General features: G+C 43.3%; 1 protein-coding gene across 1 annotated transcript in view; it reads left to right on the plus strand.

Annotated features, from left to right (window-relative positions):
- The window catches only part of EMILIN2 (elastin microfibril interfacer 2), a 236,171-nt gene that overhangs the window by 208,621 nt on the left and 9,970 nt on the right, over window positions 1–17,580 (plus strand). Inside the window, exon 7 of the mRNA XM_085605825.1 lies at window positions 5,838–5,969. Coding sequence (XP_085461951.1) covers window positions 5,838–5,969 — 132 coding nt within the window. The remainder of the gene's footprint in view (window positions 1–5,837; window positions 5,970–17,580) is intronic.

The raw sequence follows: 17,580 nt of genomic DNA on the forward strand, positions 1-17,580 counted from the left end.
TAGAAAGGCAAAAACTACACACTATGAGACTAAGATCAACGAAGCAGGTAACTCGACAAAGGAGTTATTTCTACTATACAAAACTCTCTCTAGTGGAAAATCCGCCACTGTCCCTGATGACTGCTCGCCTGAATCTTGCGACAGAATCGCAGACTTTTTTGCTGAGAAAATATCCAAAATTTACTCGGCTTTTCCAACTCAACCCACGAATGGGATTGAGTTTGTAGAACACTCTAGGGATAGGGGAAACTCACTCACCCTTACCAACTTTGTTACCCCACCCACAGAAACTCTCCTAAAAATATGCAGATCTGTAAAGTCAGGTTCCCCACGGGACCCTACTACTCCCAAACGACTAAAAGACAGCCTGGGGGCCTTGGAGCCTTACATCAGGCATCTACTGGATGTGTCTTTTATGACAAAGACGGTGCCTAAAGAATGGAAAAAAGCGGTGGTCCTTCCGCTCAGGAAAAAACCTACCATCAGCTTTGATAAATTGGATAATCTGCGGCCCATTTCTCTCTTACCTTATCTTGCCAAGGTGGCAGAGAAAACGGTCAATATCCAACTTATGGATTTCATAGACAAAGCTGCCTTACTGCACGACACCCAATTTGGCTTCCGCCCCCGCCATTCTACGGAATCGGCACTACTGACGGCAGTGGAATCCCTAAGACAGGGGGTGGATGAAGGTCATACTATGGCCCTTATCCTACTGGACCTGAGTGCTGCATTCGACACTGTAGCTCACTCCACCTTGCTACAGTGTCTGAATGATGGAGGTATAACTGGAGCCGCACTCCAATGGTTCCTATCCTTCCTGACGGGAAGAAGTTTCCAGGTCCGTCAAGGGGACCACTATTCCCGAGACATAGAATTGGGTCAGGGCGTTCCTCAGGGTTCGTCCTTGAGCCCAACTCTTTTTAATCTCTATGTCTCCCCAGTGGCTCCAATTGTAGTGGGACACGGACTACAAATTGTTACCTATGCCGACGACACACAGTTGGTTGTTTCCCTCTCGCGTGCACCCGGCCTTGCTATGGACAGCTTCAGGGCTTGCATGCAAGATCTTGCAACCTGGATGTCCACTAATTGCCTTAAATTAAATGGCAACAAGACCGAGGTGCTCGTGGTGGGAGGCAGCCCATCTGTCTGGACGTCGGCATGGTGGCCACCTTGTCTAGGTGAGGCCCCCACACCTCGGAAAGAAGTCAGAAATCTCGGGGTCTGGCTAGATATCGATCTGTCTTTCGGACCACAGATCAACAGGGTGACGGGCATTTGCTTCAGTATTCTAAAAACTCTGCGGAAGGTCTTAACTTTTCTTCCTACGACCGCCCGCAGAACACTGGTGCATGCCCTTGTCACCTCACGCCTAGACTTTGGCAACCTACTGTATCTAGGAGCTACCTGTAAAGCGATAAATCGACTTCAGGTGCTACAGAATGCTGCAGCCCGCCTTATCTTAAACCTCCCAAAAAGATCTAACTCCAAGGACGCCCTCCAGACACTCCACTGGTTGCCGGTGAGGAGCAGAGTTGAATTTAAGTCCCTCTGCACCTGCCATCGTATCCTCGCTAAGAAGGCGCCAGCACCACTCCTGAACCTCATCTCAAGGTATGCACCAACCCGTGCATTGCGCTCCTCGCAAGGAGGCTTGCTTAAGGTTCCTAAGGTGAAAAAGGCCCGTATGGGAGGTAGATCCTTCCGATACCTGGCGGCAAAAAGCTGGAACAACTTACCTCTTAACCTCCGACTGGACCCCTCCGAATCCAGTTTCCGGAGAAAATTAAAAACCTACCTCTTCTCAAAATAGTGGGCTCCTCCCCTACTTCTCTCTCGGAGTGTTTCAGTTCAGCGCGGGGACACGCAGTTTGCGTAACCAGGCGCTCTATAAATGCCCCTTAATAATAACAAGTAGAGCAAACTGAATCTAGTATGGACCATTGGTGGCATCAGTTGAAGCAGCACTATGCTCTTCCAAAAACAGATCATGCATTAGGAGCACAAAAGACAAGGTGATATGCTGGAGTCTAGCCTATCGCTTCGTCTTGTAGAAAAAAACGAAAGTTTGAAAAGTTCCAACCTTCCTATTAAAATTTAAACTTCAATTTTACCTTTTTGTTATTGAATGAAAGAAATTATTTCATAATTTGTGTATTTGTTTGATGTATACTTTTTCTATATTTTTATTTATTATTTTGTGGATCAAATTGTAGAAATTGCTTAGGCAGGGGTCCCCAGCTTCCAGCAGAGGCATACCTACCATAGGTGCAGCAAATGCAGTGGCACCGGGGCCTAGAATCCTGAGGGGCCCATCGAGCCACGATAATTGCTGTATTTTACTACCTCACCAGCAGTCAAAAGGCCAGTTTCCTTGCTTGTACCAGGGCTCATGGCGTCCTTGCTACGATACTAGCTTCCAGTATTGATTCAATAGGGGTCCACCGAAGTAAAAAAGTTTAGTTTTTTTTTCTAACATATCTGGGCCTATAATACAATTGTGTGCCGTTCCTGGTCCTCAACCCTCTCCTGCCCTGAAATCTCCCCTGTCTTTCAGCTCACTTGGGATGTCCCGGTGCCATGGCCGGTCCAGCCTGGCTCTGGAACGTGACTTAGTGACCCTTAGTGAAGCAATGTTTGGTAAAGTCACGTGCAGTTTGCCATTCAAGCTGAGGACTACCAGGTGATGTTTGCCCTATTGTAAATTTGCTCCATCATCCATAGCAGTTGTAATCTTGTGGCAGCGGCTCTCTTTTTTAGCTAGGTGATATGGTTTGAATCTCTGCTCCTCTCCTAACACACAGTTTGATTTTTCCATGTCTCTTGTACTGTGTCCTTTATAATTTGGAGGAAGCGTTGTGTCAATGAAGACCTTCATGTGCATGCTATTTATTTATTCTACATTTCTATGAGTAGGTTTTAGTCCTCTGCCCATTAAAATTTCACTTGCCTACATCACAAGAATTTAAACAGCCTGCTTGCTAAAAGAGAAGCCAATCCTATGTGCCTTTTTGCCCCTTTCACCAAATCCGAAAACAATGTTGATTTTTTTCTGTAGATGTAAGGAACCCGAGCAGCCAAAGTGTTAATTGGAATCAATGCTTAGGCTTTCTAATTTCTAAAATAGTAAAATATTGATGTTTTTGCCGTGCCTTTTGAGTTTGTTTCCTTGCGAGGCTTGTATTTTTGTGATTAAGCATTTCCCTATGGTGGTGTAAAAACTCAAACAAGCGCTTATGAATGTGTTCACAGCACTCTGCATGTTAAATGTTTTCTCTAAATGGGGTGTTAGACATTTTGTGCATATGTCTTTCTTTTCTTTCCGGAGCTAGTTGTAAGAAACTTTTGATAAAAAATCACTTTCGTTTGCACTTTATAAGGACTTATAAGAGAACGAGTTAGTCTCCGAGGACGCCATATGCAGGATACATCGTCGAAATGGAAAGCAGATGGGAATGTTGTATGAAAAGCTACCCCAGCTGAGCGGAGACCCATTGCGAGATTAGTTTATAAGCCCCGGAGCCAGCGGCTGTGATGATTTACACGATGAATTAATTTTTGAAAAATGCAGAGATCGAGAACTGTCAATATCCGTATCCTTCATCAGACATTTAACTTCGTGTTCTGAGCTCCAATCTCAAAGCTGAGCTAATAATGAGGCATTCAATAACACCAGTCTAGGACAAAACAACCAAGGGAAAGCGTCAATCACCATATGCTTTTGGTTACTTCTTTTTGCATAATGGTTATCCAACTTGTGATGTCACCGTTCAGATGGCCAAAAGAATCTAGAAGCAACTAACACCATGCTTTTTATGTGCTGGGTAAAATTGCCTGATTCACAGGGATTCCCAAAAATATGGAAGTCTGTGCTTAGTACGTTTTTTTCCTATGACTTGCATATTTTAGGGAATTTATTGAAATTGTACAATTCTACAGGTAATCCTATTACTTACATTTACTGCTGTTAATTGTCTGCAGACGACAAATGGAAAGAGTAAATGTAGCAGAAATGCAGTTGCACATTTAAGGGCTGATTTAGAGTTAGGGTACTCTGTTGTAATTGCCAAGGTCTCAGTCTGCCTACCTCATTTAGAGACGGGCGGACCAGAAGGTTTCCAAAATGGACGGTGGACATCCACCAATCATTTTGTAGCTTGAAAGTAACCCCAGTGACAGCAGTTTCCTTGAAAGCGCAGAGATGAAGGCTTGGCTGGTGGTCATCTCTAAATTTGACGGACGATACTGAATCATCAGGGTGGCAGAGGGAATGTCTTGTCCAACTCGGACAATAGAGTGCCGTCCTTCAATCTTAAAATCAGGCCCTTAATTTATTTTCAGCATAGTGAATATTGCTGTGTATGGTAATATAGGAGTTTTATGGATATTTTGAATTTCACAATTTTGGGCCAGATTCCGATGCAGTTTGGAAATCTTCCTAACCGAATTGATTTGGGAATGGTTTTCAACTGACTTGGATCGGGAGAGTCCGACCGACCGATTACGATGCATCTGGATGCTTCCAGATACAATTTGGTTGTACTCCTGTTGACTTCAATGGGAGCCTACGTTCCGACCGAATGCATGGGCTCCCATTGAAGAAAGGGGGGACTGGGGAAAATCGGACACCATGTGGCGGGCAACCCCTGGTGCCTGCCACACTGTGCATGGCTGGTAAGGGGCCTGATTCGGAAGGCTCTGGGTGCAAGTGGGCCTGCTAAGGGCCCCCAAAATCTGATTCCGACTGCCGATTCAAGTCAGATGGCACGATTCGGAAAGGCTGTCCGAATCCACCATCATAATCGGTCGTTCAGAAACGCAGCCTGTAGATACGTACGATTCTGCTCCATACGGCTCGGTCATTTCGAATGCCGTTGGGTTTGGATTGGGATATTCCTAACGCCCAACTAACATCGTACTTGGTCAGTCGGAATCCTTTCCGATTCGGTCGGAAAGACATGTTCTCGATCTGATTTGGACGGAGCAAATGCCGTTAGGAGGCCTTCCAAACTACATCGGAATCGGGCCCTAAGTGTGAAATAAAAAAAAAAACAATATTGAATGTTAGTGATCAACACAACTAAAAACATTTTTTTATTTTCCACCATTTTTCCAATGCCCACACCGTGACATTTTCCTGGGAATACCCATGTTACCCTCTGCTAACTTCAAATTTACAATAGCAGAACTCTTAAGTGGTTAGAAGCAGCTACATAGCAGCTACCTGCTTAAAAACCCCAAACTTAATAAAATATATAATTTACAATGTGCTTTAAGGAAATCACAGTATCGCTAATAGCGAAAATTTAACAGCCAGCATAACTGCCAACGCTAAGATAATTTCAGTAAGTTATCAAAGAAGACCAGGCTTAATGCAAGTGGAAAGGAAAAGAAAGATCCACTGATCGGCACACAACTCCCTAAGCTTTTTTATCCCTGATCCAATCAACAAGCAAATACTAGGGTTACACCTACCAACTGAAGAACTTGTGCTCTTTGGCAGTGTGGATTCCAAGCAATACAATGGTATAGTAAAATTTCAGGTGTGAAATGTTTCTTAAAACAGCTGTAGTGAAGAGGTGAGAGAGGAACTCAGGTCGATCCTTCCTTCCATAAAATCGAAGTTTTTTGAAGTTTTCTCTACTTGATCAATGTTGGAATGCTGTACCCATAATGTAACTGAATTGTCGCCAGATTACACAGAAATAGCCTAAGTAAGCAAAATTATAGGTGAGTGCCTCTTCCACTTGCCTTAAATACATCTTTTTGCTTATGAGAAACTGTCACACAAATGCATTCTTTTGACAGGAATTGTCTTCTTTTTGTTGTTTTAGAAGCCGGGGCTTTCGCTTCTCAGGTGTCTTTTTCTGCTGGTCTCACCCAGAAGCCTTTCCCTGCAGAAGTGGGAGTTATCCGTTTCAACAAAGTATTAGTGAACGATGGAGATCATTATAACCCAGATACAGGTAACATTACTCCTTTCTTATATAATATAAAGGTCTTTCAATAGGTGTAAGAATGGCTAGAAAGAACCACTCTTTAAAACATGAATTTGTCGTAGTAAAGCACCCCTATAGAGAGGCATACATTCTAAAGAAAATGGTGGCCATCAATGAAGAAATTATTTTTTTTGTTAAACTGTGAATTGGGGCATGTTTTTATCAACCTTTTCATACTGCTCGTTGAAATTAGTGCTACAGACGAGGTGACATGCATAAACTTTTAAATAAAAGTATGCAGTTGTGTTTGACTGGGGCACTCTAATACCTTCTGATATACACAAGGGCTAAGGCGCTGCTTTACAGAGGAAGTGCAAATTTATGCCTGGACCTGAGGAGAGCTGAGTTTTACAACTTTTCTAAATCAAACATTCCTGCGGCATATGGCAGGAAATTTATGATATTCAGAAATCTTCTGGTATACGAGTTTTTGACCTACCCGATGCGTACTGTACCTAGACAATGGTGAATGTAAACCAGTTTAGGTCAAATGCGGAATTTCACATTCATTTGTCTTTTCTTACTTTCTGACATGAAAAATTTCCATGCGAAATTTTCATTAAACTTCAGCCTCTTACAAAACAGGGTACTTCAAACCAGATATTCTGCATCAGTTATGCCTTGATCATTGAGTTTATGTGTGCATTGAAGTGTTTATTTGGAACTGCAAATGTATGTGGATAGCAACAGATGTGTTTATGACTTGCCATCTCTCACTTGGGAACAAAAACTTCTCTGTCCCCTTGTGTCGCTTGTGACTGCAACATGCTCAAACTATTCAGATTTTGCACAGGCGCAAACCATATCTGCACAAATAAAAATGTGCAGATCCTGACTTTGTAAATCAGTACCTGGGTTTTAGGTCTGTGGTTGCCACTTTTTTGTTTTGCATGCAAGTTACACATGCTAGGGCAAAAGACTTGTGAATCTGGGACCTGGAAAATCAAGGATGCATCAGAAAAAATATAAACTTGGCTACCACCTTGAGGATGAGTTCCCAACCCCTGCTCACTCTTCTGCATTGGGTAAGCACCACGGGGTGCTATTTTAGAACCAAAACATTCCTTCAAGATCACTATTGCATAGTACTAAACAATCATGCAATCATACCTACAACAATTTATCAAAAATATATCAATTTATTATTTAATTTGTTCTGATTTTTCTGTTTGCATTTTTAAGCCCTTCGCACAGAGAATAGATACGAGCTGTCTTACGAAAAACACAACAATAAATACGCAGACAATTCAGTGGGTGATTGTGCTGACATAAAGTGAAAATTCAAAAACAAACAAGACAATAACATAAATTCTCTTTCCTTTTCCGGTCTTTCACTCTAGCTTATGCTATTTCCATAAATTATTAGCTATAGTGAGCCTGGACATGAGATAGTTTCCCGACGACGTTTCGACCCTGTGTTTGTGTGTTTGTAGTTACATCAAGTAGGGTCTTCTTCAGAAAAAAAGTGGACTAACGACAGCCCTTGTTCAGATAGATTTCCAAAGGGAAAAAAACTCTTCCGATCCCAGATGGAGCTTGTCAAAAACTCTTTTGTTCTGTAACAGACTGGGATCATCAATGTGCCTTCATTCGTAAGTCTGTGAGCGTGATAAGCTGTACTCCAACTTGCAGCTGTATACCCCACTGGTCGTGTGCTCTGACCTCCAGGGGGTATAAAGAGAACCGTTTGTGATCGCTGCTTTTACCACCGATATTAGTTACGGATGTCTAAGTCCATCAAATACGGCTACCCGCGCCTCCTCGAATTCGCAGGCTTGATCCCTGTGTGAGGCATTCATACCAATGCAGTCATCTGTATGTGTCATTAATGTAGGTGTCCCTTAATACTAAGTGAGTGCTCTGTTGAATGCAGTGACTACGTCACTGGAGTGACTGGAATGCCCTGTGTGTATATTCTAAATTACCTTTTAGATGGCAGTGTTAAATGAGACATAGTCCAGGTTTGTATTTCCTAGTAACAGGTGAATGGATTTGGGGAGTGCATGAGGAGGGCCTTACTTTTAGTGTGCACAGAATTTTTTTTATTGGCCAGGCAAATTGATGGGTTTGACTGATGGCTGCCTAGGCCAGAATATTCTGTGTAGGTGAGTTAGTCTGGAATTGGAGTGAATGGAGAAGAGGAGCTTCCAATCAAACAATCAGGATTTATAAAGGGCAGCTAATCACCCAATAAGGTATCCAGGCGCTTGCAGGCCCTGGAAGCTTATTCGAACAGCCCGTTCTTGAGGGCCATTCGGAATTCCGGAAATGAGTTGATGGTCCTTGAAAGTTAATGCTTAGCACACCTCCGGGGCTACTCCCCTGCAGGACATTGCCTGGAAAAGAAAGTTCCCACTGCGGAGAGGACAGGGACCTGGAGGGTGTCAAGTGTAGAACAGCTGGAGTCTTGGCTAATACTGTTTCTCTGATGGGTGTTCCTATGTGTGTGTGCGGGTCCCGGCCTTTCCAAAAGGCAGTTTGTCTCGGGCCATGGCAACAAAGATTCCTGGCAGAAACGTCACTGAGATACAAAATCCCCCTCAAGCTTATCACTGACTGGTCCAACTAGTTTTGTGTTGCAAGGGGGAGAAATCCTCTGGTTTTTAATGATGTTTGTTGAAAAATGTAATGTTTTTCGTCACCCTCTACAGCTGCTATCTACATCACAATTTGACTGCAGACACATTTGACATTTTTAGAAACGGCCTGGTCTTTAGATTTAAGAAGTTTCTAAATAGTGGCAAGATAGGGTGCTGAACATCGCATCTTCATGATATTATGGTGTCGTGTGGCAGGAAAGATGGTGATGTATATATTGATTAGGGGCGCAAAAAGGCTGAAAATGGAGCCTAGAAAGACAGTGCAAACCTTCAGTCCATGAAATCATCCCTCCTGATTACAATTGACAGCCGGAGCACATTGATAACTAAATTGTGTGGGTAAGGGTTGGCACCTGTTAACTGCTCTATGAAAAAATAGATTGGATTTGTGAAAAGGTAAAATGATGGGACTAAATGTTGCAGGAGGCTTTTCAAGTACTTCATGCACCAACTGCAACTCTGCCAGGCAGCCATAGTTCACATATCTGAAGCTTTTTCCTGTCAGCCTCGACTCCTATAATATGTGACCAGTTTAACCTAAACTCCGGATTACTCTAGACTTAACCGCGAAATTGTGCCCAATATTTCTCCTTCTCAAGAATTAGCTCCCCCATGTAGCCTCCCTTACAGATTGTATCATTGAAGCATCCTCCTGAAATTACAAGTCCCAATGTCCCAGGGCTAAACATTTAGGCCCAGTTTCTGTGCTGTTGCGTGAAAGGGAGCAAGCATAGGGTTGATACCCCCCATAACCAACTCCAACCCCTGGCATGCAAGTGACACATGAAATGAGCGACCCAACCAAAAGACTAGGAAAGCAGATTTTTGTTGGAGGAAACTTGCTGTAGGCTTATTTTGCACATGTAGGCAAGGCAAAATTGGGTTGGTGTACGGGCGATCCAGGAATGCCAGTGGATGAGCAACCTATACTGACCGCCCACCTGAATGGCCAAATAGCACCTGGACTACAGATCAGCGGGCGCTATAGCTCCTCATTGGGAGTCCTCACCCTGTGATCCCCTAACACTGAATTCCCGCCAGGTGACGGAGCGGTACCAGGCAATCCCCCAGTTGCTCAGGTGCCTGCCCCGGAAGAGCCCACCTTAAAACTGGGGATGGGCTAGTTGTAGCCTGCTGACTGCAGCCCCCCAAAACCGGATGGTCTTGGGGGAGGGAAGTGGCTCATGGGGCATGGTGATGCGGTGTTAGGCCGTTGCCCATTAAGCTGGGTGTGCTGCGCGCTCTGTGGGCAGCCCAGAACTGCGCCATATCTATTAAGATGTGGTGCACTTCTGCTCTCTCCATGCACTGGTGCACTTCTTGATACCATGCGCCACCACAGAGACACCCTTACGCCATAATGCAAGGGTGGCTGCATTATGGAAGGCATAGGTTTCAAGCTTGAAGGGGTTCCTTCCAGTACATAACTATGCTTAAAGGTTTTTCCTACTTTGTATGGGTGTTGTACAAAGCAGCACTCATGCAATGTGGGAAAAACAAAGAGAGATGAAAACATTTCTCCTTCGTACATCTGCCTCGAAGAGGTGAAGGATGCTGGCACAAATCCCTGCCTATAATTCTTTGTAAGTAGGGATTTGCGCCAAAACCCATGACGGGATGAACGGAAACACCTATGCACCACCCATGGAATGCCCACTTGATGCAAAGTAACACAAAGAAATGCATTGTGCTGCTTTGTGTTACTTCGGCTTTCAAGAATAATAATAAATAATAATCTGGCATTTGTAAAGCGCGCAGCTACCTAGCAACGGAGGTGTCCCGGCGCTGTACTTATACCGCAGAGGAACCCATCCTGGCTTTCCCTGTGAAGTGTCCACTCCTGGTCACCCCCAAGGTGCAGCCAGGCATCCCCTGCGCTGTTGGGGCCGTTGTGGAGATTAAGCAAGCTATTGCCCAGAGTTGCAGAGTGGGACCCATGATTAGAATAGGCACCAGGCGAGAAAATCAGGACCGAGGAAATTAAGCCCAAGACCCGCTGAAGCGGGAATTGAACCCTGGTCCCAGGCCAGACCTCTGCATCAGGGTCTCCCACTCTAACCACTGAGACACACTTCTCCAACCCACAACACTTGGCCTCTGCTTTATGTTAAGAAAATTAATGCAAACCGGACGCAAATGGTTTGTAAATCTGGGCCTGAATTACCATGATCCAAACAGTGAAGGGGATCAGGAGGGTTTCCTAAGCAGTATCCGGACACCCTTCACAGAGACAGAGGCTAGTTGGAAACTTAAGCTGCGGGTATTTGTTTGTTTGGAAAACAAATGCCTTGCACCTATGCGTTTAAAGGTACTTTCAGTACAGGTAACACGTATTGTCTGTGCTTTAGCATTTGGCTGAAAAGCTTCCCTCGAGCAAGACAGCACATGCCATGGAGCAGCAAAACAGCTGCCCTGGAAACTTCAAACAGACATTTGGTGTAACTTAAAGTGCATTATAAACTAAGGCTGTGACCTCTGAACCTAAAATTAAGGTTTCGAAACAACTCAAATGCCCTGCAAGAGAGATGTTTTGCGTCTAACAGTTTTAGAACCAACGGTTTTCATTACCTACAGGTAATAAATCTAGTGAGGCACGTTTTTCTCTTTTTATGTTCCCCGATCAGCAAAGGACAGACTCGTGGCCTCAAATTAAGATCATTCTTTACTGGCTCACAAAAGGGGGCAAATCAGTTTTGCGCTATTTTTTGCCTGTTGCCTATGTAGAAATAGAGAGAATTTCAATCCAATTTGAATGATTAAAGGTTCTTAATAAAAAAATGCCACTATGAAAGCAATGCATAGTATATATGACGCATCTTTTCCTCACACATATTATTTTTCTGTGTATGAACCAGGCGTAATTGTTTTTATACAGAACATTCGTTCCATAATTAACTTTTATAAAAAATTGGAACAAACTGATTTTAGCGTTAAATCTAAATAAATGGTACCAATGAATTTTACCTCACTCATATTCCCATCTTTCACATGTAAACAAAGCTAAGTTGTAACATCAGCTTACTTAAGTTTTTAGCTTTGTGCTGCGTCGGATCCGGTGAAGCAGCTGATCGGGAGCTGTGAGGTGCTGCGATGGGAAGCCCTGCATCGTTCTGCGCTGCACAGTGCCTGACCTGGTCAGACCTTCACTTAAGCAGGGAGAAGTACACTCTGACTCCAGTCAAGAGTTCAGGACCTTGAGGGTTGCACTTGGGGTCAGGACTCACTCCCACAGAGGCCAACAGAGGGGGGGGGGGGGGGTCAGGTCTAGTTGGGTCTGTTCAGCTGGAAAGCAGCAGAGGCCTCTAGAAGCTTGTTGTGCCCCTTTAACTAAAACTTGAGGTGAGCCAACTGTTCCTTGGTGTCACTTCTGGAGTCCTGGGTTCAAGTCAAGGAGGTCCAATTTTCCTTCTTCAGAGAGCATGGCAGTCTTTGTTCTGAATCTTCTTAGGTCCAGGGGTGTTCCCATTTCAGGTTCTGATGGTGCCATTTTTATATCCAGTGCCTGCCTGTGGGTTGGAGACGCCCCATAAAACTGGTACTAGTAAGTTCTTCCCTTTACCCTAGATTTGGCTCCAGTCTGTCTAATGAAACACAGGGAAGGAAAAGCAGGCACTGGTGTGAGCAGCAGTTGCTGGTGACGGTAGGCATATTCGGAAGTTAAGAATGCACTGGATAGAGCCCTCAGCCTACTCGTTGTAGCTCATGAAGGTGCTGGGTACAAACCCCCAGGCCATCCTTCGCGGGAGAGGAACACCCTTCCCACACCCATGGCGCTTTTGTCCACTGTCTGGAAGGAATACACATCACACCACAGGAGAGCCATCAACAGTCGTGTGACTCTGGACACTGGCAGAAAGACATATTTGGTTTAGGCAGCAAAATACTAACTTTCTAAAAGTGGCATTTACAAAATGATAATTTAAAATGAGACTTTACCGACAAAGCAGATTTTAAATTACAATTAAAATAAGTGAGATATATTTTTCCATCTGCTCCCATACTGAATGTCTCATTTACTTAAAGTAATAAGGCAAATGTTAGTCTATGGGAGGCTAGCTTTGCACAGTGAAGAACGTCTTTGGGGGCTTTCCACTGCAAGGATAAAGCATGTGCTACCTTTTACATACTTTGCACCCTGACCTATCAGAATTTAGGGCCTACATTACAGGTGACTTATAAGTATTCAAAAGCAAGGTTTAAGGCTGACAAAAGGTTTATTTTGCTAGTTCGAAATGAAAGTTTTAAAACTGCTCACACAGGCTGCAAGGTCATGCCCGACATGCTTTACAGTGCTACTTTAGTGGGTGGCACAATGAGTGCTGCAGCCCACTAGTAGCATTTAATTTACAGATACATATAGTACAATATATCAGGGACTTATAAGTAAATTAAATGTACCAATCAGGGATATACCAATTTTCCTTGTTTGGAAGGGAGAGCACAAGCACTTTACCACTGGTTAGCATAAGTGAAGTGTGCAGAGTCCTAAAGCCACAAGCAAAAATAGGGTAGTGAGGACAAAACTCTAGGAGAATTCCATGTATAAAGATGGTCATTTCCAAAACGTACAATTCCACATGTTACCTTGGTTAATTTTTATCAGAGCCCTCTTATAGCTCCGACGCACTTCACTTGACTTGCTGGGCTTCATAACTCACAATCAAGGTGCCTATTAATTTGGTAAATTGCTTAAGAAATAAGCTCTTGTTGTTGAACAAGACTCTTCGAATTCCTGAGTTGCTCTACTCTTTGAGTGTAGAGGAGGATGCAGCTGGTTGTGAAAAATAATGAAAATATTTAAAGAAACGATATAACCTCTTCTAGTCGCACAATACATTTCAGCCACTGTCAGTGACAATTATTTCAAGATGACTCAAACGCTACCTCCTTCAATCATTCTGTTCACTTCCTTGACAAAACTCTGCACTCTTTTTCATAGAGTAATATACCACACTCTTGGTGCTGCAACAACAAATTGTTTGAATTTCCTGGCTCAGAATGCTATTGGAATAGAGACGTAAATCCCATCTTAAACAACAAGCATTGAAAAAGGCTATAGGTTTGTTTTCAATGTGCTAATAAGACAAGCTCAGACCTGCACACATACATATTGCTGCTTGTCTTTGTGCAGTCTGCCTCATTCTGTGACACACTGGTAATTGAATATAAGGTTTAACTACTGCAATAGAGACACTGTTGTGACCAGGGTGGCTCCTCCGCTAAAGCGAAGGAGTGTCGCCCTACTGCTCTCAGAGCAGTGGAAATGAGAAAAATAAAATATTATTTTTCGCTACTGCAGGGCTGGCTTAGGGCGGGGCTGATGGCTCAGGAAGGAGCAGTGGACTGTGCACACAAAGTGCCCATGACTGCTTGGTCGGCTGTCTTGGCCTGGCCAAAGCTTCATGCAAACTTTGCATGTTGCACACAAGGCTGCATTGCACAGCCTGGTGGAGAACATGCCCTGGCGCCCAGTCCCAATCTGAGCACCCATCCACGGCGCTTAGACCCATCACAATGCTGCATTGCAGCGTTGTGATTGGCTTAGGGGAGCCTGTGTTCTTACGGATTCTTTGGCAACGATAGAGAATAGATGGAGGATGCTGCGGCGCTGGTAGGTAAGTGTTTAAAAAAAAACAAATTGTCACCCCTTCTCTCCCGACCTCCCACCCCCCTTCCGTGCCTGCTGCCACTGCTTGTGACCCTCATCCTGAAATCTACGCAACCACCTTTTAACCAGTGAAGGCATCCTTGACTGACCATCTGAAGACATTAAATAGGACTGCACATACCTATGTCAAGACTGAAACCCCAATATCACTTGCTATTTTCAGAAGATCAGTTCAACACCCAAATGGCTGAAGCACTCTTGAACATGCTGGTGAAGGAGCTTTCAACAATAAACACCGCAATTATTTCAGTCAAAGAAAGTACAATAAATACCACAAAGTCAGATCGATCAGGTCAGAGAGTGATGTTTTCCAATTCAGACTGGGTGCATCATACAGGAGATTAGATGCAATGGAAACCAATTGGCACGTCTTAATACAGGCCACAGCTGGGAATAAGAGCTTTTGAACGTGCATCAAAACCTCCCAGTCCTGGAAGACAGAAGTAGATGGGACAATATTCACTTTATGAGGATATCTGCGGTGATAGAAGAAACTGATACAATACAGCCCCTGTCCTCATTTATTCCTGAATTGCTGAAGCATGACTTTGATCTCTACTGGTATTTCACAGACCGCACAGGGTCAGACCTCAATATACTCAGAAGCCCATTGCCCCCAGGCCAATAATTGTATGTTTTGTGAGACATCAACAAGTGAGAATGGTCATTTCACTGGCAAAAAAGAATGTCAGCCCTTTGTATACCAGAAAGATACTAATATCAGCTGACTACTCACAAGAAACGGTATTGACACATATGACAACCTTTGCCGTGAGACTGTGCCTAGGGAGGTAGGACACTACGTATGGACTGTTGGAACCTATCAGTATGCTAATCTCAGTGGACAGTGAGATCAGGGAATAGCAGGAACCTGAAGAACTAGAACAATATTTTGAGACTCTCGATGTTAAAGCCATGGACACTACTGCCACAGATCCAGCAAACAAGACTATGCAACCACAACACTGGTGTACATCTGTGGCGGGTGGAGAAGACATGCCAAAAGAAAGAATATGCATTAATTCCCTGTTATGAAGATATGCATCAAAGAGAGAAATGGATGGAAGGACAACAGCTCAAGGAAATTTCAAGATCACCATTGAAATTGCAGCTAAGTATGTAGGTTCCTATCTACACAGCCTGCATTTGTTTTATTGATTTTGTTCCCCCGTTCTGTTATTGTGGTGTAGCTCTTATATGTTTCATTTGTTATATTGTGCATGGGAAACAGCCTTTACAACGAAGGCTGAACAACGACAACGTGTTTACAAAGCCTGTTTTTACATGCGTTGTAAAAAACAGCCTTTACAACGAAGGCTGAACAACGACAACGTGTTTACAAAGCATGTTTTTACATGCGTTGTAAAAAAATTACATTAAAATGTGAGTATTTTGCTGAGTATTAAAGGTAAGTATTACGCTTATTATATATAGTAGCAAGGGTATTTTTAAGGGTTGAGGGTGGCAATGGGTTTTTGGGCAACAAGGGTGATTTTAGGGTGGGTGTGGTATTTGGGTGGCAAAGGTATTTTTAGGGTTTAGGGTAGGTGTGGGTTTTTAGATGGCAAGAGTAATTTTTGGGTTTAGGGTGGGTGTGGGTGGCAAGAGTATTATTAGAGTTTAGGGTAGGTATGGATTTTTGGCTGGCAAGGGTATTTTTAAGGTTTAAGGTGGTACGTTGTTTGGGGTGGCAAGGGTAAATTTAAGGTTTAGGGTGGGTATGGGTTTTTGGGTGGCAAGGGAAATTTTAGGGTGGGCATGTGTTTTTGGGTGGCAATGGTATTTTTAAAGTTTTGGGTGAGTGGGTTTTTGAGTGGCAAGGGTAATTTTAAGATTTAGGTTGGGTAGGGTTTTTTATTATTTTAAATATTTTTATTTTCATCATCAGAAAGGGCACATTTATACAGTAAAACATAAACCAGAGTTTTAGGATGTGTACATCAGGCAGAAACCATAAAAATGAAAATTACAAAAGAGGAAAGATCATAGGAGACACAAATTATTTCATATAGTACTAACAGATACTAAATTATTCCATCAAAAGCCATAGGTCTCCATAGCGCTTCTAACTTGGCTAAGGAGCGGATTCCCCTTGCCTTCGCCAAGGCTGCCTCTAAACCATACATTTCTCTAATGATAGCCCAACATTCCTCAATCGAGGGCGGTGCCGAGGAGACCCATACCCTGGCAATAGCCAGTCTAGCAGAAGCCATCAGGATTGAGAAGAGGCGTGTGATGGAGGGAATATCCTCCTTATACCCCAACATAATTTCAAGATCAGTAAGTGGATGATCCAGCCCAAGTTTAGACTGGAGTAGCTGTTCCATTTTCTGCCAAAAACCCCTCAGTGCTGGGCATGCAATAAACATATGTAGTAGATTAGCAGCATATAGTCCACATTTAGGGCAGTTTATTTGATCCCCCGTCATATTACCCTGAGCCCATTTGGCTATTTTAGCCGGGGTATAGTACAGCATACAGGTAGTGCGTAGTTGCTGAAGTTCCAAACTAACAGAGTGGACCGAATCCTTAACGTTACCCAAGGCTTGTTTAATCATTCTAGATGAAACCGCTATACCCAGGGTTTGGCTCCAGCGTTCTGCTAATTTCTCGCTACCGTCTGATCTAAAACTATGTAAATATACGTACATTAGCCCTATCAAAGATTTGGTTTTCCCTCCATATATACAGTCCCAAATGTTTGAATGCATTATCTCTGTTACGGCCAAATTAGGAACCAAATAATCTCTAATCTGTAGATATTTAAAGAAAAAATTAGCAGGAAGTTTATACGCTAGGCGCAGACTTTCGAATGATTTGATTGCTCTCTCATTGTACATTTCACCAAAGCAATTAACTCCATACTTCACCCAAGATTTGCCTGCTTGGTCCTGAAACACCTCAGGGAGCAGAGGATTCCCCCATAGTGGAAATTTTTTGTGAAATATTGGCAGTTTACACCTAGCGGACATATCTCTCCAAATATATACGGAATCTCTAACAGTCTTAAACTTCACTTGCTTGAAATAGTTTGGGTCCCTTATTCCATATAAAAACATGTGCCTCTGGTTTCCTAAAATAAACTCAAACACCGAGTCTGTCTGATCCAGACCCAGCAAGCAACGGAAACGACCCATAAATGAAGCCCAGAAATAAATTTTAAAATCCGGAAAGCCAAGTCCGCCTTGTTCAAATGGAGATTTAAGCAGCTCAATTGCTCTCCTAGGTTTTTTATAACACCAAATAAAGCTACTACAGATCCCCTCAAGTTTTAAAAAAAATATATTAGGAACTTTTAAAGGAATCGATC

The sequence above is a fragment of the Triturus cristatus genome, chromosome 5_1, assembly GCF_964204655.1.
Source record: "Triturus cristatus chromosome 5_1, aTriCri1.1, whole genome shotgun sequence".
Lineage (NCBI taxonomy): Eukaryota > Metazoa > Chordata > Amphibia > Caudata > Salamandridae > Triturus > Triturus cristatus.